At 57.9% G+C, this 20,392-nt stretch overlaps 2 protein-coding genes across 2 annotated transcripts; one reads left to right on the top strand and one right to left on the bottom strand.

Annotated features, from left to right (window-relative positions):
* The first annotated feature begins 3,549 nt into the window (after window positions 1–3,549).
* On the top strand, window positions 3,550–8,662 carry SLC25A45 (solute carrier family 25 member 45). Its single transcript, XM_027580644.2, is given in 8 exon segments — window positions 3,550–3,669; window positions 5,005–5,048; window positions 5,250–5,321; window positions 5,625–5,690; window positions 5,692–5,814; window positions 7,888–7,983; window positions 7,985–8,147; window positions 8,307–8,662. Coding segments are annotated over 8 exon segments (864 nt in total). The 5' UTR covers window positions 3,550–3,632; the 3' UTR covers window positions 8,570–8,662.
* A 6,386-nt stretch (window positions 8,663–15,048) lies between these two features.
* On the bottom strand, window positions 15,049–17,977 carry TIGD3 (tigger transposable element derived 3). Its single transcript, XM_027579900.1, has 2 exons — window positions 17,795–17,977; window positions 15,049–16,861 (listed from the first exon to the last, which is right to left on the bottom strand). Exon 2 carries the CDS (start codon window positions 16,843–16,845, stop codon window positions 15,415–15,417), a length of 1,431 nt encoding a protein of 476 aa, XP_027435701.1. The 5' UTR covers window positions 16,846–16,861; window positions 17,795–17,977; the 3' UTR covers window positions 15,049–15,414.
* Window positions 17,978–20,392: the final 2,415 nt, after the last annotated feature.

The raw sequence follows: 20,392 nt of genomic DNA, 5'->3' as shown, positions 1-20,392 counted from the left end.
AGATCATGACCTGAGCCCAAACCAAGAGTCGGATGCTTAACCGACTGCACCACCCAGTTGCCCAGAGAAATGCATGCTTAAAACTACATAAGATGACAGAATTGCCTTCAGAGCCATGAAAAACTACAAGCAGGAAGAAAAGGGTCCTCAATTCCTGAGCCCTACTGTGTGCCAGGCCCTTCCCTGTGTTTCCTCATGTCATCCTCGGGGTCCCTGTGAGTGGAAATAACAGTAATAGTAGCTGCCGTTCATGGTGTATATACAATGTGCCAGACTCTTTCCTAAGTGCTTTAATTCTTACACCACACCAGGAGGTGTGCAGTAGAGAAAACAGGATCGGAAAGGTCAAACCACAAAGCCGACGTCTGGCAGTATGTACAGTGGTAGTAAGGAGCCTGGAACCCCGGTCCAGTGGGGGGGGGGCACTGGAAGAGATTCCTGAAGGTGTTCCGGTAGGGGGAACTGTGGTGAGGACCCTGGGGAAGCCCTGGGCAGTCAGAGCACAGCAGGCGAGGCTGGGAAGATGGGGTGGCATGGGGGCAGGGGGTATGCGTGTGGTGGGTTTGGCAGGTGGCAAGGAGGTTTTGGAGGTTGTGAGCTAGAGGGGGGCAAGGTCAGAGCTCTGCCCTGCCAGGCAGAAGATGGGCCTGGTGGGACTTGCAGGAGAGCCCAGCCTGGACTGGCGCTGCCCTTTGACAAGGCTCCAGGGAGGGGTTGTGGGTCTGCCTTAACTGGGGTGGTGGGGTGGGGCGAGAGAAGAGAGTGGCACTCATTCTGATGTGAGGGCAGCAGGCATCAGGCCTTTAGAGCCAAGAGGCCTGAGACTCAGCCATCAGCCGGGCTGATTTCCTGCTTTTGTAAGCAGGAAAGGACCCAAGGCCCACAGAAGGGATTGCCCACTATCCCTTGGGAGAGAGTGAGCAGCAGAATGAAGACTGCAGCCCAGCCCTCGGTGAGAAGCCATGCTCAGGAAGGTTCGCTGGGGCAGCCCAAGGAGCCCAGGGCGGCTCTAGGAGGAGGAAGTCAGAGATGAGCCCTGCTTCCTAAAACCCGTCTGCCCGTGAGAAAGTAGCGGTGAGTGGGTTCTACTTTGGCCACAGTGGGAAAGCGGAAGGGTGAGTGGGATTGGTCCTTGGGTATCTGACGGGGAACAGAGAGTTGCCACGAGATCAGGAGAGGCAGGCAGGGATATTGTTGGGACTTCACATTCTTTGGGGCCGTTTGGAGATGGGGAGAGAGAAGTGGAGACCCAGCGCTGGCTGCAGGGCTGCCCCCTAATGTTGCTCCCTCGCTTGTCCACTCAATCATCCTTGCACCAAATATGTATTGAGAGCCTATTCTCTGCTATGTGCTGTGCTGAGCGTTCGGGATAACATCAGTGAACAAACAGCCAGAGATCCCAGCACAGACAACAAGTTAATTACTGGTACATCAGAAGGTCACAAGTGCCAGGGAACAAAGAAGAGGAAGAGCCAGGGAAGGGGCACCAGGAATGCCCAGCAGGTGACAAGTTTGAATCCAGGCTAGACCAGGCCAACAAGGCCTGGAGGCAGGAGCCCATTTGAAGAAGAGAAGGAGGCCAGGGTGGGTGGGACAGAGTGACCAGGGTGTGCCCAGAGATGAGGTCAAAGGACTGGGGGGCTGCACCTTGAGGGCTCCTAGAGCCTAGGAAGGACTTCGGTTTTCACCCTGAGCAGGATGGGACCCTTGCAGGGTGTGGAGCAGAGCACAGACAAGGTCTGACTTAAATTTCAACTGCATCACTTTGGCTCCTGGGGAACAGACTGGACGGGGGCAGGGGCGGAGGCAGGGAGGCCGGCAGGAATCCAGGTGGAGGCCACAGTGGCTTTGGGCCAGGGCGGTAGCAGTGGAGAAGGCGAGGAAGGGTGGGATTTGGGACACGCTTCGAAGGCAATACTAACACAATTTCCTTACGGGAAGGTGGTGAGGTGTGAGACAGAGGGAGGGGGCAAGGGGAACTCCAAAGGTTGGCACCCACATTTGGAGCCTTCACGCAGATTTCTATGGGTGGTGGCACCTGCGCCCTGGATCTCTGTGCCCCGGAAAGAGGACCCCGCCCCGGCCCCACTTCTCAGCATACCTAAGAATAGAACCTGACAGAATATCCTGTGGCCGTGGATGTAGACAGCAGGTTACATCAGCAGCCCCCCTCCCCCCGTACACTCTGTTAATGTCGGATGCTCATCATTTGCAGCAGCCTCAGCACTTGGCCTGCCTGTGCCCTCATCCTCGGGTCTGTCCTGATGCTCTGCCCCCCCCACCCCCACCCCGTGTGCATCCCCGTCCATCCGCATCCTGTCTCCAAGTCCATGGGACTGCCTAGGAATCACTGAAGTGTAATGGAGATGATCCTGAACATGAACCCCCCCACCCCCCGCCCCAGAAGCCCCCTTGGATGACCTCCAGAGCCTCCCAAAGGACATGGGAGAAAAGAACCTCAGAAGCATGTGCTTTGCCACAGATCACTGGGCTGGTGGGGGCAGAGCTGAGACTGGAACCCCAGTCTGGACGACACCAAAGCCCCTCCTGCCTCTGCTAGTGTCCACTGCCCCCTCTCAGGCAGAGAGAGAGAGAACAGGAGCAGGAAAAATAAAAGTAGCAGGCAGGTGTGAGAAACATGGGGGCGTGAGCCGTCATCTGATTTGTAAAAAGATGCAACGAATTTATAAATGATGTAAAATATCACTTTCAAAACAACAGGGAAGAGTGAGCACATTTAACCAGACTCCGCTCGTAAGGAGCCGACGGGTGAGTGGAATCATAACTCACGCTCTAACACGCTTTGTGTATTGGCCACAGAGAAGGTTGGTCGAAGGAAGCAGAGAGGAAGAGAGAGGGATGCAGGTCTCCCTGCTTTGTCAGCTTGGGTGATTGTCCAAAGAGAAATGGGCTTTCATAACCCCAGAGCTGAGACACCCCCACCCTTTATACACGCAAATCCCCAGCTTGTCCCCTGGCAGGGAGGCCCAGAGAAGAGACGGCCGGCCGAGCGAGGGAGGCTGTTTGTGACTCACACAAGGGAGCTGCGGGAGCTGCACACCACCCTGGGAGAAGGCAGGGCTTCAGGACCGGGAGTCACTCCTCTCTGGGTTCCCACCCTGCCGGCTCTGGGGGTTCCTGGGGTGCGGGGACTGCGCAGGGCCTGCCCCCTGGTGACCATGCTCTATCTCTTGCCGGCCTGGCTGCTTGTCGCAGGCGGGCGGCAGCCTAGTGGGTGGCGCTGTGGGGACGGAGGGAGTTTGGGCCAGCCAGGCAGGGCAGGCAGGGTTAGTTATGGCCTTGCTGGCTGGGGCCTGGCTGCCCTGCCTGGTCCCGCTGCAGGGCTGCAAGGCCATTGTTGGCCGGCAGGGGGCGGGGCCACCCGGGCCATCGTCCCTGCCCCGAAGATTTCACATTCCGTACACACTTCCTCCAGGGTCAGGGCCACCCAAGGTGGCTCCCTCCCCTCTTCTGGTGCCGAGGTCTGGGCACCGGGCCACTGCTCATTCTCCAGGCCATGTTAAACATTAGTGGAAGGTTATCGGGTGGGCGAGGGGGAGGGAGATCAGGGACCGACAGACGCTCCCCAGCGTCTCCTCTCCGGAGCCACCGGTTCCCGCCCCTGCCAGACAATGCCCGTGGAGGAGTTTGTGGCCGGCTGGATCTCCGGTGAGACGTTTTTCTTCCTTCTGTCATATCCCCCCTAGCGGTCGGTCACTGCCTGGGGACATAGAAGGAGCTGAGACCAAAGCCCTGGTGGCTCTGGAGTGCCAGACCAGCTATCCCCATGCCTCCTGGCAGTTGCCTCAGGGGCGCGGGGCGGAAGGTGCAGGTCCCTAAGCCACGCTGTCCGCACCTGCAGGGCCAAGGTGAGCCCTCTCCCAGACACACCTGCACACCTTTGCCATGAACCCCACTCTCTAGGCCCACCCTGTGGGGCTCAGAAAGCAATTTCACTGTTGACCCCAGCAGCTGTCCTGCATTCCCCTCTGGGCCTCTGCCCTACCCGGCGATGGGCTGCATGTCCTGGCGCTGAGGCCTGCTGTGTTGTGGACCCAGCCCAGCTTCTGGCTGACAGTTCTCTCAGAAGAAAGAGAGGGACAACCCCCTCCTGGGGCTGTGACCTCGCCCAAGCCTCCAGGGCCAGCACTGCTATGGAGGGCAAGATCAGAACGTGGGGAGGTGGCCTGGGGGCTGGGCTCCCCTCCCCGGGTGCCAGCAAGACTGCCCATAGGGCCCCCAGCTCCGTACCGCTGGCTGAGGGGGTAAAGCGCTGGGAGGGCAGGGCCTGGTCTGGATCAAGGCCCGATACTCAACAGCAGTCGTGCGTGGAAGGAAGGAAGAAAGGAAGGAAGGAAGGAAGGAAGGAAGGAAGGAAGGAAGGAAGGAAGGAAGGAAGGAAGGAAGGAAGGAAGGAAGGAAGGAAGGAAGGAGTCGGGCTGGCAGGCAGGAGCGCTGGAGAACCTGTCCCACGGTCCCACAGTTGGGTAAGCAAGCAGGATGGTCAGTGCTGGACTCTGTGGGGACACCGCGTCTGGGGCTGGCTCCTCCCTTCTGCCTGGGTGTCCTCTGGGCACGGCCAAGGCCGTCTCCACGGTCCCCTTGTCCTACACCTCCCTAGCCCAGCGCTCCGTGTGGAGGAGGATGCAGAGGGGCTGGCTCGAGTTTCTTTGGAGGCTGGCGGGAAGGCCTGGCCTCATTTCCTCCTGCCCGAATCCCTCTCTCCTCAGCCAGGCGCAAGGGGCCTCACTCATAGCATCTTCTTCTTCTTCTTCTTTTTTTTAAAAAAAGATTTTTATTTATTTATTGAGACAGAGAGAAAGAATGGTAGCGAGAGAGCACGAGAGGGGGGAGGGTCAGAGGGAGAAGCAGACTCCCCGCTGAGCAGGGAGCCCGACACGGGACTTGATCCCGGGACTCCAGGATCATGCCCTGAGCCGAAGGCAGTCGCTTAACCAACTGAGCCACCCAGGCGCCCCCTCATAGCACCTTCTTATTACACAGGAGCTCTGGGCTTGGTCCCGGGACACCCTTTTGACACCGTAAAGGTGAGTCGAGGGGAGGCACCCAAGGAATGAAGGATGTCACCTGAACCAGACGTCAGGATGCCTTGAGAGCAGGGCCTGGCTGATGGGCATCTTTCCTATCAATCCTGCCCTGCTGGCATCCTGCTGGGCAGAGGGAGGAACGGGGCTGGAGCCATCCCTGCCCGTCCCTACTGGGCTGCCTGCTCTGTCCTCCTCACCAAGGTGCGGCTACAGACCCAGACCACATACCTGGGCATCATCGATTGTATGGTTAAGACTTACCGCCATGAGTCGGTGGGTGTCTTGCTTCTTTGGGGCTTTGGCATGGGAGGCATCTGGGTGGTCAGTAGCAGCTTTCTTCTCCCCGGCAGGGCTCTCTGCCCCTGGAAGAGAGGAGACCAAAGTCGGGGCCTCCTGGGGGCTGGGTGGTAGCTCAGTGCCCCAAGGAGGGACCTGAGGCTGTCCCCAGCCTCAGCCTGCCTCAGCCTCCCTTTGGCAGGGCTCAGGAGTGGTTTCCAGCCAGAGGAGACCCTGCCAGAGATGGGAAGGGCAAAGAGGAGGCCCCCTTTGCCCTAGGGTCGCCATGTCTTTCTACAGCTTCTGGGCTTTTTCAAGGGAATGAGCTTCCCCATTGAGAGCATAGCTGTGGTCAACTCCGTCCTGCCTGTTCGGGGTCTACAGCAACACGCTGCTGGCACTCATAGCGACCTCCCACCAGGAGCGGCGGGCCCAGCCACCCAGCTACACGCATGTCTTCATAGCTGGCTGCACTGGAGGGTTCGTGCAGGTGAGGGGGAGGTGCAGGGGCATGCGTACACAGGTGCTATCAAGCACACACACACAGACCTCTGGAGGGGTCTGCCAGCCTCAGTGCTGTCCCGGGTCGGCGGGGGGGAACCTACTGCCCTGGAAAACCGATAGCCCTGCCAGAGCCCCGAGCCCAGCCCCTCCAGTCCCGGAGTGGTCCTGGCATCTCTCCAGCCCACACCCTGCTCAGCTCCTTTGCCTGCAGCCTCACCAGGCCCCAGTCCACAGATCTCGCTGGGAGAGACCCAGGGTATTAATCATTAAATAGCTCCCATCATTTAGTTTTGGTCTTTGTTCTCAGCACTTAAGTATCTGGCTTTTGATTGGTGGGGTGGAGGAAAGAGGGGCCTCTAGGCACCAGGGGGAGCCCCAGCTGATTGAGGGGCATGAGCATAGAGGCAGAGGGGCCCGTGTCTGGCTTCACCCCACACCCCAGCCAGGTGCCTGAGGTCACCCTCTATTTGGCACCTGCCCTGATGCCCCTAACACACTTTCTGGGGCAGAGAGCAAGGACAAAAGACAGAATCAGGTGGCTCACTCCAGTGAATTAATGATTCATGAGGCCCCCAAAAGGTCCTGGCTTTTCTTCTGCCCCTTCTTGTACAGGGCACACGCTCGCATATTTCCCAAGCCCTGAGACCTGCACCCCACCAAAACGAGGAGGCAAACTGAGACTCCATGCTAGTGGCCGGCCCAGCCAGGCCCAGCTCCTAAGTCACCCTCCCCTCCAGCTCATTGCAAAGCCGAACAGATAGCAGAAGTGGGGACTGGGCTCAACGACCAACAGAAACCCGGTTTGCCATCAAGCCCATGGACTCGGCTTAACAGGTCTGGGAGCGGAAGTTGTGTTTTAGTGTGGAGATGCGGAGGAAGAGGCAGGATGTGACTCTGGCCAGCCCACGGCAGGGAATGACCACCTGTGAGGTGCACAGAAGTTGCTTTTGGCTCAGAAAGGCTGACGCTGTCAAACACTGGCAGTGTGTGCCATCCCCACAGCGCCCACGGGCAGGATGGGGAGCCGAGGGGCCCTAACCTGCCCCTGCTAGCCACCCTATCTTTGGCTCAGCCATTTCCTCACCGTCGGGAGCCCTGGGCTCAGGGTCACGTCCCCTGGAGAAGCCCTGAGCTTGGCACTGCCCACAGGCTCTGAAGGATGACATCAGGATCCTGCCTTATAGGGAGGAAGCCCAGCGCACCATCCTTCCAGCAGGGGAGGAAGCAAGCAAAGTTGGCCCGCCGCCCTGGGAACATCATCGCCAGAGCCAGCTTCCAGGGCTGAGGGACTAGGCTCGTGTACTTTCCGCAAAAGAAACAAAATCCACAGAAACCCCTCGCAACACGCTAACCTCAGCCTGACCTCAATTCCCATCTGAACTTTAACAGCTGACCTTGACCTTAGTGCCTCGTGACCCTCACATTAGCCCCTGGCCCCAGCTTCCCTCCGCCCCCACCCAGAACCACCCTCAGTTCTAATACTACCCCAATTGTTTGTCCCTTCTACCTCAGCCGGGTGATAAGAGTCCTGGGACACAGATCCCACCATCGCCCACCTTCTGTTGGGATCCTAGTAGTTGGGGGTTTGCCGGAGGCAGGAAAGGCTGGCCCAGCGCTTGACCCCCTCAGGGGCCTCTGAGAGGTGTGTCGCAGGAAGTGGGGGGAGCGAGACTCTGAAGTTGAGTCCCCAACAGGACTGAGGTGACCTCCTTCACTGTGGGGAGGGGTCAGACCTGTCTCACGGGCAGAGACTGAATCCTTTCTTCAGACGTCACTGCAGGTGCCTGCTCACCCCTGGCTTCTGGGGGCTAGAACCTACCGCCACTCTTGGAGAAACAATGCGGGATTGTTTCTGAGCTCCTTGCACGGGCCAGGCCGGCCGTCAGGGGCCGAGGCTAAGGGCAGCGGTCTGGCCTGTGCTCAGCCCTGCGGGCAGCGGGAGTGGCGAGGCCCCGCGGGCAGATGCGGCCCTCTCTGCCCGCCACCTTCCTCTTGTTAGGGTGGGCCGCCGTTTTCGCCCGGAGCCCCACCCAGGCTCTCCGTGCTTCCTTCCCTACAGGTCTACTGCTTGGCCCCTTTTGACCTCATCAAAGTTCGGCTACAAAACCAGACGGAGCCGAGGGCGCGGCCGGGCAGCCCCCCGCCCCGGTACCGGGGGGCCTGTGCACTGCGCAGTCTCCATCTGCCAGGAGGAGGGGCCCCGGGGTCTCTTCCGGGGAGCCTGGGCCCTGACGCTGAGGGACACCCCCACGCTGGGCATCTGTTTTGTCACCTGTGAGTGGCTCTGCCGCCAGTCCACGCCGGACGGCCAGAACCCCAGTAAGTTGGGGGTGCGTGAGCGGGTGGGGGGACAGAGAGCAGTGGGGGAGGGGAGCTAGCCCTTGCCCTGGAGGTTGGGGGAGGGACCCTAGGGATGGGGTGGGGGCTCTCTGCTCCTCGGTCTGACACCCGCCTGGGCTTCCTGTGCCCCGGGCTTAGCCACAGTGCTGGTGGCAGGGGGCTTCGCAGGCATCGTCTCCTGGGCCGTGGCCACCCCCTTGGACGTGATCAAGTCCTGGATGCAGATGGCCGGGCTGAAGCACAGGGTGTACCGGGGGCTGCTGGACTGCATGGCAAGCAGTGTCCGGCAGGAAGGACTGGGGGTCTTCTTCCGGGGGCTTATGATCAACAGCGCCCGCGCCTTTCCTGTCAGCGCTATCACCTTCCTCAGCTACGAGTACCTCCTGCGCTGGTGGAGATGAGCGTGGCCAGGTGGTGCCCGCAGCTCCCCCGCCAGACCCCCGCCCGACCGCCCAGATGGGAGGCCAAGGGGAAAGCACCAGCTTGCCATTCCCATTCGAGAGGCCCGGCCCTTCCTTATGGGCACGCAGATGTGGGGGGCCGGAGGCCCGGGGTCCTGGCCTCGGGAACACAGGGCTGGCTTCAGCCTCCCAGCAGCACTCAGTCTTGGCACCTGTGCTCCCCAAGTCTGTGAAACACACTCACGGCCCCTGGTGCTGGTGACATTCTGGCCTCCACCCGTGACTTCACCCCTCAGCGCTCTCAGGGCCTGCGCTCCTGGGTGCTAGCCACCCCCTGGATTCCAGCAACGGTCCTCACCGCCCCCCACCTTGCCTCCTTCCAAACTGCTCCCGGCACGACCCCACTGGAGAGCAGCCTTCTGTCTCCTGCTGGTCCAGAATCCTTCAGTGGCTCCCTCGGCCTGTGGGAGGCCTCCCCACCTCCCCCACCTCCTGGGGGCTCTCCTCCCTGGGGGCTTGGGCAGCACAGCCCTGCGTGCTGGGCTGAGCACAGGCTGGGCTGTTCTTCATTCCCTCCTGCCCAGCAGAGGGCGGCACCCCCAGGGTGACTCCATCACCCCTTGGCTAAGCCTGCTCCTCGGCCCAGGCGGAGCACTGTCCCCTGGAGTCGTTCCTGGCAGGCAAGGGAGTCCCCTTGGTCCCCCACTGGCTGCGGGGTTTTCATACCACCCCCCAATCCCCACCCCGCCCCCTTCCCTCCCACATCCCCCACATGCGTCCTTGATCACAGCCCCCCCCCCCCCCCCCCCCCCCCCGTGCTTTGCCACAGTTGTTGATTCACTTCTCAACCTAACCCCGTGACACAGGGAGCTCCTTGAGGTCAGGGATCAGACTTCTGATCTGTTCCCCCACTCCAGCCACCACACCTGCTTCCTTGGTCCTGTCCTCCCATCTTTCCACTGAGAGGTTTTGCCTGCCCGGCCCCTCTCGGAGTCTCTCGGAGTGGTTCTAGAAGCCGGGGGCCACTCCCCCCGGGGGTGTCTCCCGGCCCACCCTCACCGATGGTCCTTGTTTTCTTTACCCACCCCAATTGCTAAGTGGCAATTTCAAGCTGGCTAAGAAGGTTTACTTAATTGGCAATAAAGCTGAGCTGAGTTTGTACCCACTAATGTCCCGATCTGGTCTGAGATCAACCTGGGGCTACCTCATGGTGACCCGAATGCCCGGAATTCTTGCCATTTACTGGGGGGTTCCTCTAAAAACCATCACAACAGGGGCACCTGGCCGGCTCCTTCGGTGGAGCGGCCGGGCAGCCCCCCGCCCCGGTACCGGGGGCCTGTGCACTGCGCAGTCTCCATCTGCCAGGAGGAGGGGCCCCCGGGTCTCTTCCGGGGAGAGATGATCTCAAGGTTGTAAGTTCGAGCCCCACATTGGGTGCAGAGATTACTTAAAAAAATAAAATCTTAAAACAACAACAACAACAACAAAAGCCATCACCATATTATCACAGTTTATAACGTTACAGCTATTATCACAGCCTCAGCTCAGAGACAGGGTTTACCTTGTCCAAGGTCACACAGCCAGAATGCCACACATTCTGGACACATCTGAGCCTCCAGCTCCAGAGCACAGTTACTCAGCTGCTCTGCTCTACCTGGGGCCTGAGACAGTCTCCCACCAAAGTTCAAACGTAGCCGCCCCAGCCAAGGATATTTTTAAAAACCATGTGTTTTGGGGCGCCTGGGTGGCTCAGTCATTAAGCGTCTACCTTCGGCTCGGGTCATGATCCCGGGGTCCTGGGATCGAGCCCCGCATCGGGCTCCCTGCTCAGTGGGAGGCCTGCTTCTCCCTCTCCCACTCCCCCTGCTTGTGTTCCCTCTCTCGCTGTGTCTTTCTCTGTCAAATAAATAAATAAAATCTTAAAAAAAAAAAAAGCCACGTGTTTTTATATCAGAAGGGTCTCATAATACTCATGTTAAATTCCTCAGGAAATTAACATGTTGTTAGAGGTCATCATTCTTTTTGAGAGCTCACTGAGATCGAAGGAATCCCTAAGAACCAAACAGCAAATGCACCTGCTTTGAGGCTGACAATGGGGCTGGTGTCTGAGCCTTGCACATAGGGAGCCTGTGACTTGGCCAAACGTGAAAAACATCGCGCTGGTTTTCGTGCTGTCAAACGTGACACTTATTTTTATAGCAGTGATCACAGTAGGAGAAATTACAGGAAGCTAACTGATATGGACTCCATGCGAGCCGGGATAGGGAGAAATGACACACCGTGGGACGATTCTGGCTTAAATCACTTCTTCCAGACTCACTAAACAGCTGAGCCAGGGGGATGTACTTTGCGAATGTGACTTCATTGGTGTTTCCAGCCTGACCACTGCTGGCTGTCTCTTGAGCCTCCCAAAAGTGCCTCGCGTTCCCCCGCAGCCTGCTTCTGCTGAAGTCAGTGCTCTATGACCCAGGAATGTCCTCAGGCCAGAGGTCTCAGAGAAGCTCCCCTCCTCCCACATCAAAGGAGTCCCCAGGTCCTGCTAACCCTGCTCCCAAAGTTTTCTAAGACTCACTCCCTCTTTCTCAGTCCTAAAGCCACAGCCCTGGTCCTGTCCTGATTCTGGACAAATAACTCAACTTTTTCCTACTCTCCTTGTCCCCCTTGATGGCTTTCCATTACTCTGAGGAATCAGGGCAAGCTCCTTCTACAACCTTCATGGCCCTCGGACATTCCTCTTCTCTTGGTTCCTTAAACAACCATGTTCCCTCTCACCACAGGCCATTTGCATGTACAGTTCTCACTGCCTGTGCACCTCCCACTCATCCTTCTGCTGTCATCACCACTTCCTTAGGGAAGCTCTCCTTAGCCCCTCTGTCTAGGTCAAGTTCCTTTGGCTTATGCCAGTGGTTTAGAATCACCTGGGAGGCTTGTTCAAATACAGATTACTGGGTCCCATGCTGGGGTTTCTGAAGCAGTAGGTTTGAGGAAACTCCAAGAATCTGTGCTTTCCTAGGTTCCTACTGATGCTGCCGGTGTGGGCCGCAGTTTGAGAACCACTAGCTTGTGCTCTCACGTAATCCCCACTTCATCTGGAATCACAGGCTTTTCTGTGTGTGATTCCTTTATGGTAATTGTCTTTCCTCTAAGCTATGAACTCCGTGAGGCAGAGACCTTGTCTGTTTTTGTTTATCATCAAAACACTAGCAGGGTACACAGAGTTGCTCAATGAAGAGCTTTGAACAAATGAACGAATGAGTAAATGAAAGAAGGAAAACCGGTCTTCCGGACATCCCCTCTGGCAGGCTGGTGCTCTAGGCTTTACCTAGAGCCCTGCTACTACAAGGCAGCGACATTCCAGATCTGTTATTACAAATGCGATCTTAAAACCATTGCTAACTTTTCAAGAAGTAAGGGAACTTCCCAAGCGCCCCTTCAAAACAAGGAAGTACATCTCGGCTCCTTCCAGTTTGGCTATTGCGGACATTGTTGCTGGGAACCTAAGGAACAGTATGGAGGACGCTAGGAGAAGGAAGGGAAAAATGAAGGGGGGGGATCGGAGGGGGAGACCAACCATGAGAGACGATGGACTCCGAGAAACCAACTGAGGGTTCTAGAGGGGAGGGGGGTGGAGGGACGGGTTAGCCCGGCGATGGGGATTAAGGAGGGTACGTACTGCGTGGAGCACTGGGTGTTACACGCCAACAATGAATCGTGGATCACCGCATCAAAAACTAATGATGTACTGTATGGTGACATAACATAACATCATAAAATTAAATTAAATTAAAAAAAATTTCCTCAGATGAAAAAAAAAAAACCAACAAAAACCCAAGGAAGTAAGTGCAAATTGGGGTGTTGGAATTGGAGCTGCCCCTAGGGCTCACACTAATGCTGAGACCTGGGAGGTTAAAGAACTTCACAGAGCTGAAGACTAGACTTTGAGTCCACCACACACACGGGAGATGAACCCAAGACTCAAAAACCAAGATCCTGGAAAGGCATACACCTTTAGTGAAAGCGTAAACCGGCAAACGTCCACCCACCCACCAAAAAGGGTATTTACAAAGAAACCCTACCACTCCCTCGTGGTGGACGGAAGTTAAGAATAAGAGTCTCCTCTGTGAACCAGGAACCACGTGCCTAACTCACGGCGCTTCAGGTCTGGAACATCTCTCCGGGAGAAATTTAATTTATCACGGCAGTAGCGCCCTCTCGTGCCTGGTAGGAGTAATCACACATCTTTTGATGCCTAAATCAGATCTTCAGGTGTTCCAGAGATGAAAAATAAAAAATAAACTAATAAAATATCTTAAAAAATTATTCCCACAGCCGGAAATTAAGAGACACACAAAGAAAAAAGCCACCATGAGTTAAAGCATCAGGAGAAACAAAAAGCAACAGAGAACCCTTCCTTGGGAACCAGAGGTGCTTCCTTACCATTCGCGACTCAGCCCAAAGGCCTTCTACCTAACTGCCCCCTCCCGGCCTGTCTCGAGGGCATCGTTATTTTATTCTCGTCTTGGCACTGATTGCCATCTAAGATGACCCATGTTTATTGGTTTACTTGTCTCTTCTTTATCTCCCTCTACCAGAAAGAAAGGGCTTGGAGAGGAGGGATCCTTTCTGTCTTGTTCTCTACGAGCTGCAGGGTCCTGGAACAGGGCCCGACCCACAAACAGAAAGGTCAGTAAATACTGCTTGAATGAGCCAACAAAGTCTCCTGCAAACAGGCAAAGCATGATATAGGACAGCAGTGCACGAAAGGAAGGGGTTCCTTGTGGCTTTAAAAGAAAAGCTCTGGGGGCGCCTGGGGGCTCAGTCGTTAAACTTCTGTCTTCGGCTCAGGTCATGGTCCCAGGGTCCTGGGATCGAGCCCCGCATCGGGCTCCCTGCTCAGCGGGGAGCCTGCTTCTCCCTCTGCCACTCCCCCTGCTTGCGTTCCCTCTCTCGCCGTGTCGCTCTCTGTCAAATAAATAAATAAATAAGATCTTTAAAAAAAAAAAAAAGAAAAGAAAAGCTCTAGGAGGAAGGAAGTAATATGGCTGTCTGGCTGCGCTGCTCTAATGGGAATACGGCACCCAGAACAGAGGGCTAGTGTGTCCCCTCCTTGTTGCTTTGGTCAGGTCTTCAGAGATCGTATAATTTTGGTTTTAACATTTAACGAGATAGGTCAGAACTGGGATGATTTCAGAAAAGGGACAATTGAAAGAGGTAGGAAAACTAAGATCTGTGAGGAAAGCCTATAGGATTTGGGACATGGAAGACTAGCAGGCAGCCTCAGCACTGTTTAAAAGTGAGTTGTCAGGGCGCCTGGGTGGCTCGGCCGGTTAAGCGGCCGACTCTTGATTTGGGCTCAGGTCATGATCCCAGAGTCCTGGGATCGAGCCCCGTGTCAGGCTCCACACTCAGCAGGGGGTCTGCTTAAGACTCTCCTCGCCCTCTGCCCCTCCCCCTGCTCGTGTGGCTGCCCTAGGCGCCGAGTCCTGGACCGCAGTGCCCTCCAGAAAGCCGCACCACACTGGCTTGTGATGGCCTATTGCCTTTTAGGCCACAGGAGGATTTTGGCCTGAGCTGGACTCCTCACCAGCCCAGGTCTGTCTGTGTCCATGGCCCATGGCCTTTCCGGGTAAATCCATCCTCTTCAAGTCCTACTCCCGATCTGGCTCAGGCTGCCCATCTCTCACCTGGACCACTTGGCCTCTTTCTGCCGGTAGCTCTCACATCTTTGTGATGTGAGCTCTCACCCTCCGTGTCTCGGTCGTTCTAGAACCCCCACGAATGACCTTCCCCATCCTGACTGAGACCCTCAGAGCTAAACAGCCCTCCTGCTCCCCAGGCCTCCCCGTGCGCTCTGGAGGGACCACCTGCTTCCCCCACCACGCTGTGCTCCTTCCCTCCGTCGGCCCCTGCGCCTGGACTGTCCTTTCCTCTCTGCCCGCTGTCCTTCGAGATGCAGCTGGAAGCGCACCCCCGCCAGGAGTCTCCCCAGGCTCTGCGGGGCCACGGCACTTTGCACGCACCTGGGTGAGAGCCTTGAATCACGCCGGGCTGTCACTGTTTGCAAGGTCCTGCCCAGTGGGGATGCCATGTTTGCCACCTCACCACGCAGGAGGCTTGCGGAAGAGATGCTGTGAAATGATCAGATGAACAAATGACTCTTCCAAGTTCTGGCTCCTTTTGGTTTCTCTGGACTGTCCCTAGCCTGGGCCCCCTCCTTCCTAACACCACTGCGCAGCCGCGACCTGAGAGCAGAGTCCTAGAGCCGCAGAATGTCCCAGGGCGGTACTCGGGATCTGACTGTCGGTGGGTAAGGAGTCCCCATTCCCTGGGAGCCCTTGCTGCTGGAATTCTGGGAGAGGGGGAGTCCTGCTGGTCATCTGCCCAGACAGCTGCGCTGCGGCAAGCCTCGGCAGCCAATTTAAAGAATCTGAGTTGAAAGTGTTCGCCCTCCTCCCAGGAAATTAACACCCTGACCTCTTTTCTGATTAAAAACTTTATTTCCAGAAGCAGAACTGTTTCAAACACAGAGTTCGAGGGATCGGCCTGTCTGTAAAGCCCCAATTCCACCTTCCCAAGTCCCAGCCTCCCTAGAGGTTCGGAAACTCCGCGCTAGCTCGCGCCCCATCTTTAGACCCCTCTTCGCAAGGCTTGGACAACTTTCTCTCAGAGCTTAGCCTGGGTCTCCTAGCTTGTCTCCCTTCTACACCTTTCACAAGAGCTCCATTTCCACGGGAAAGAGGCCAGCCTCCAGTCGGCCTCCCTGGAGAGGGCGTTTCCATGGGAAACAGGAGAGGAGAGGCGCTGGCGAGCGAGCGAGTGGCGAGCGGGGAGCAGCAAGCGGCCCTTTACAGGCAGCAGAGCCTCTCCACCTCCTCTTCACAGGCGTAGAATTTTTCAAATAGCTCAGGGGAGGTACTGTTGCACTCCAGCCACCTTCTCAGCGTGCCCAGAGCCCGGAGGGCATCGGCTTTGGTGGGCGGGGGCTGGAAGCCGTCCTCTAGGGCCCCCTGCCCGTCCTCAGAGCCCGTCTCCTCTTTGCACGCTCCAGACGCGGGCTCCTCGCCCTCCAGGTCCACAAAGCGGGCAAACTCCTGGAGGCTCAGCCCGCTGGGGACTGGCGGCATCTGGGAGGCTTCGTCCGGGCACAGGGGCATCTTGCAGGGAGCCAGCCCTTCCTGAACAAAGCTGCTGACGATGAGCTGGGGGGGCACCTTGGCCCAGGCCGCCGCCGCCATGTGCAGAGCATCCAGCACCGTGATGCCTGCCCCCGCCTCGGCCAGCGAGATGCCGGCCCTCTTGCTCTGGACGGCGGCCAGCTTGCCCAGCAGACGGTGCCGGTAATGGGTCTTAAAGGCCCGGACCACGGAGCCGGGCAGGGCCGGCGTGCTGCCGGCAGCGGCGGCGGCGGCGGCGGACAGAGGCAGGAGCCTCACGTGGCAGAGTCCGGGCAGGCTTGCCAGCTCCTCGAGCACCCGGGCGGCCAGCAGCAGGGTGACCTGCCGGCCCTGCTGGCCCATGTCCCGGTCAAACTGCGCCAGCCACTCGGACCAGGGGATGCCCAGGTCAGGGTGGTAGGAGGCAGGCAGAGCCTCGCTGCTGACTCCGAAGAAGCACCTGGGCGCGGCCCGGAGCCCGCTGACCAGCACCCGCCGCTTCTCTGTGCCTCTGCTGTTGGCACACAGCAGCACCCGCACGCGATCACAGGCACCCCCCCTGCCGGGCACGGCCCGGTACAGCAGAGGCACTTCGGCACAGCCAAAAACGTCCTCTGGGGAGAAGTCTTCAAGAGAAAGAGGAGGCTGGGCCCGGGACGTGGGGCCCGGGGGAGGTGGCTCAGGGGGGAAGGAGGCGGCCAGTACATGGCGGGCCCCGAAGCCTACATTATTACGGCGCTTCCAGCGGACCAGCCAGCCGATGCTGGGTACAAAATCCTGGCCCATGATGTCGGCCAGTTCCTTGGCTTTGTGGAGCAGCATGGGCCCCGTGACGTCCCAGGCCTTGGCCCGGGCAATGTGGTACCAGCAGAGCAGGGCCTCGTCAATCCCGCTGTACTTGGACTCCCGCTTGCGCTTGCGCTCCCGGTTGGCGGTGCCGCTGCACCAGTCTGCCAGCAGCTTCTCCTTATTCTTGCAGATGCGCGAGATCTGGGGCTGGGAGACTTGGAAGCGCCGGGCCACCTCCGACTGGGACATCTTGGACTCATCCAGGAGTTCCAGCACCTGGATCTTCTCGGCCAGGGACAGGGCGTGAAGTTTCTTCTTGCTGCTCAGCTCCATGGCTTCTCCACGGCACCTGTGGAAACAGTGAGCAGGGGGGGGGGGGGGTCCAGATGGCCGAGGCCGGGAGGACGGGAAAGGATCACAGGCAGGGAACGAGGATGTATGAGGACAGGGAAAGAGGCTGGTGTGTGGGAGAGACCAGGGAAGACTGGGCCAGCTGGGAGAGAGTGAGAGGGTGCACTGGGGTGGCGTTCAGAGGGCTGGGCTGGAAGGAAGGGAATGGCTAGGTGGAGGGAGCACTGGGCTGGGCCCGGACCAGGAGGAATGCCCCAGCAGAGCTGGGGAGGGGGTGGCTCACTGGTCAGAGGGAGAAGGAGTCTGGCCTGGGGTTGGGGGGAGAAGGAGGAATAAAGCCAGGGGGACAGCTGCAGAGACAACAAAGGAGTATGGATGGGGGAGGACAGGGGACTGGGACTGAGTGGGGCAGGTGTAGGAGATAATGGGGGGGGCGGTAGTCCCTGGGAGGGGGAGGGGGATGATGGCCTGGGCTGGATTTAAATGATGTTGGGGGCGGGGTGGCGAGTGGATGAGCTGAGTTGAGGTGACAAGTATACAGACGACAAAGAGGGACAGATGGGGGCAGAAGGAGCGAGGCTAATTTGGTGCTGGGTCCTGAGGAGGTAAGACTGGGCGGGGGTCCGGCCTGGCGAGGGAGAGGGAGTGGGAGCACGGGGCCGAGATGGCAGGTGCACAGGCGACAAACAGCAAGAGGGGTGAGGAGGCCGCGGGCAGCGAGAGGGACGGGGTGTCCCCAGAGGGGAGGGAGGTAGCCTGGGAGGGGTACTAGAGTGCGGGCACGAGCGCCTGGGACCGAGGCAGGCCGGAAGCCGAGCTCCACAACCTGGCCGGCCTCTCCCCACCTCGACGCGGGGTCCGTCGGCGGGGTTGTACCCAGGCGCCCGCCCGCCCGGCCTCCCCGCCTCCCGGCCTCCCGCTCCGCACCCACCTCAGGCGCTCGTCCCGCGGCTCCCGCCCCTGCCCCGGCTCGGCTCGGAGCCCCTGTCCGGGCGGCGACGAGAGAGCAGAGGAGGGACGGGCGCCACGACCCGGAGGGCGGAGTGGGCCGAGGGGCTCCGCAGGCGGCGGGTGGCGGGCGGCGGGCGCGCGCACAGCAGGGGCCCGTGCGCGCCGCCCGCGCCGGGCTCTCTCCCGGCTGGGAAGACCGCGGTGCGGCCGCTCGGCTCCCACCCGCCGCAGCCCCGCCCAGGCCCCATCAGATTGGCCCTCAATGACGTCCCGTCCCGCCCCCAGCTAAGTCTCATTGGACGTCGCAGAAGTGGTGGCGCCCTCCTGGGGGCGGTGCTTCCAGCGAGACGGGCGGTGAGGCGGAGCCAAGACCCCGCGGGGAGTCCCGGAGGCGCCGCCAGCAGTTGGGGCCTGAGGAGCCTCGGGGCAGCGCGGGGGCCGGAGAAGAGCCCGGGCTTCTTAAGGCCTTCTTGGCCGTGACCTGAGCAGTTGCAGCTTTTTCATCTACCAAACAGGGCTAATACCGCTCACGGAGTGGTTGTGAGGAACATGGACGAATGAAAGCTTTAAGCCACACAAAAGCTGTTACCATGGACAGCGCTGGCCTCAGGTAGATCTGTCCAGCTAGGGATAAGGGACAACTACCTGCCTGGCGCCCGGTTTTTTGTTTTGTTTTGTTTGCTTGCTTTAAGTAGGCTCCATGCTCAGTGAGGAGCTCCAACTCACGACCTCAAGATCAGGAGCTGCATGCTCTACTGACTGAGCCAGCCCGGTGCCCCATGGCCCGCTCTGATTTAGGGCGAATAAGGACTAATGTTTATTAGTTTTGGTAACTGGTGGCAAGATTCAAGTTTCTTTTTCTTTTTTTAAAGATCTTATTTATTTGACACAGAGACAGAGATGGTGAGAGACAGCACAAGCAGGGGGAGTGGCAGGCAGGCAGAAGGAGAGGGAGAAGCAGGCCCTCCGCTGAGCAAGGAGCCCGATGCTGGGCTCGATCCCAGGACCCTGGGATCATGGCCTGAGCCGAAGGCAGCTGCTCAATCGACTGAGCCACCCAGGCGCCCCCCCTTTTTTTAAGAGAGGGAGAGAGAGAGACAGGGTTGAGGGAGCGACAGAGAGAGAATCTTAAGCAGGCTCCATGGCCAGTGCAGAGCCGACTTCAGGCTCCATGTGGGGCTGGATCTCACAACCCTGAGATCATGACCTGAGCCGAAATTAAGAGTCTGATGCTTAACCAACTGAGCCACCCAGGCACCCCACAATTCAAGTTTCTAAACTCAAGATCTAATGCCAGTCCCTTCCTTAGTAACCTTTAGTCCTGCCTGTTCTTAGCAACTGAATGTAGGCATCTTTTTTTTTTTTTTTAAAGATTTTATTTGACAGAGAGACACAGCGAGAGAGGGGAACACAAGCAGGAGGAATGGGAGAGGGAGAAGCAGGCCTCCCACGAAGCAGAGAGCCCGATGTGGGGCTCGATCCCAGGACGCTGGGATCGTGACCTGAGCCAAAGGCAGACGCTTAACACCTGAACCACCCAGGCGCCCCTGAATGTAGGTATCTTAACCTGCGGTCGAGTGCTCCCCTTCCTGAACTTCAGCCTGCTTTTCCTCCCCAACTCCCAGCTCTGATGGGAAGCCCAGGGCCACAGATGAGTCACCATCTCTCTGCCTTTCTCACAGGCTTTCCTCCCCAACCCAATCTATGGCTGGTCCTTCTTCCATCCTTCTATGTCCCATCCTAAACCCCAACTCCTGCAAACCCTTTCCAAAGTTCTTCTCACTTATGCCTACTACGGCATCTTTTATTTTTTAAAGATTTTATTTATTCATTTGAGACAAAGAGACACAGAGGGAGAGAGAGAGAGAACATGGGCAGGGAGAGAGGCAGAGGGAGAGGGAGAAGCAGGCTTCCCGCTGAGCCAGGAGCCCGACGTGGGGCTCGATCCCAGGACCCTGGGATCATGACCTAGGCCAAAGGCAGACACTTAATCATCTGAGCCACCCAGGCACCCCAGCATCTTTTACTTTTTTTACATTTCTTTTTCTTCTGACTCCTAGACTACTCAGCCACCAAGGATCTTTGCTTTACTCCCTCTGCTTCTGGCCTACTTCCACGTAAAAGCCTGAGGACAGGGGATATGCTCTGTTACTAACAAAATACCCAGCTCAGAGCACCCTGCTTATTTATTGAATGCAATCGCCAAGGCCACCGTCTTTCAGTGGCTAACAGTGGTTTTCAGACTGTTTCAAAAAACCCTAAGGATACCTCAGGGGGTTCATAATTGAAATCTTGCAAAGTTTAAGAACTACAAAACACACTTTCAAGTGAGATAGAGAAGATCCATTACGGAAGCTGTCAACAATAAAATGTTGGCTCCAAAGAAAGGAGTCATTTCTTGTGCACATAAACATTCCCTGAGGAAGGTGGCCGTGCAGGTGGAGTTTATGCACATGGTAGGTAAGGGAAGGAATGCCAGGCAAGCAAGGTCGAGGTGCCTCTATGCTCCTCATGAACAAAGCTTTCACATGTCCCACCGTGATACTTTCTCCTGTCATTCTTTTGTATTTATATAATA

The sequence above is a fragment of the Zalophus californianus genome, chromosome 11 (assembly GCF_009762305.2).
Source record: "Zalophus californianus isolate mZalCal1 chromosome 11, mZalCal1.pri.v2, whole genome shotgun sequence".
NCBI lineage: Eukaryota > Metazoa > Chordata > Mammalia > Carnivora > Otariidae > Zalophus > Zalophus californianus.
Note: the sequence above shows the minus strand (reverse complement) of the source record. Positions and strands in the feature narration are given on the sequence as shown.

What these genes read in the sequence shown, in the direction of transcription:
- TIGD3 (XM_027579900.1), bottom strand. Translation starts at nt 16,845, where the DNA reads ATGGAGCTGAGCAGCAAGAAGAAACTTCACGCCCTGTCCCTGGCCGAG.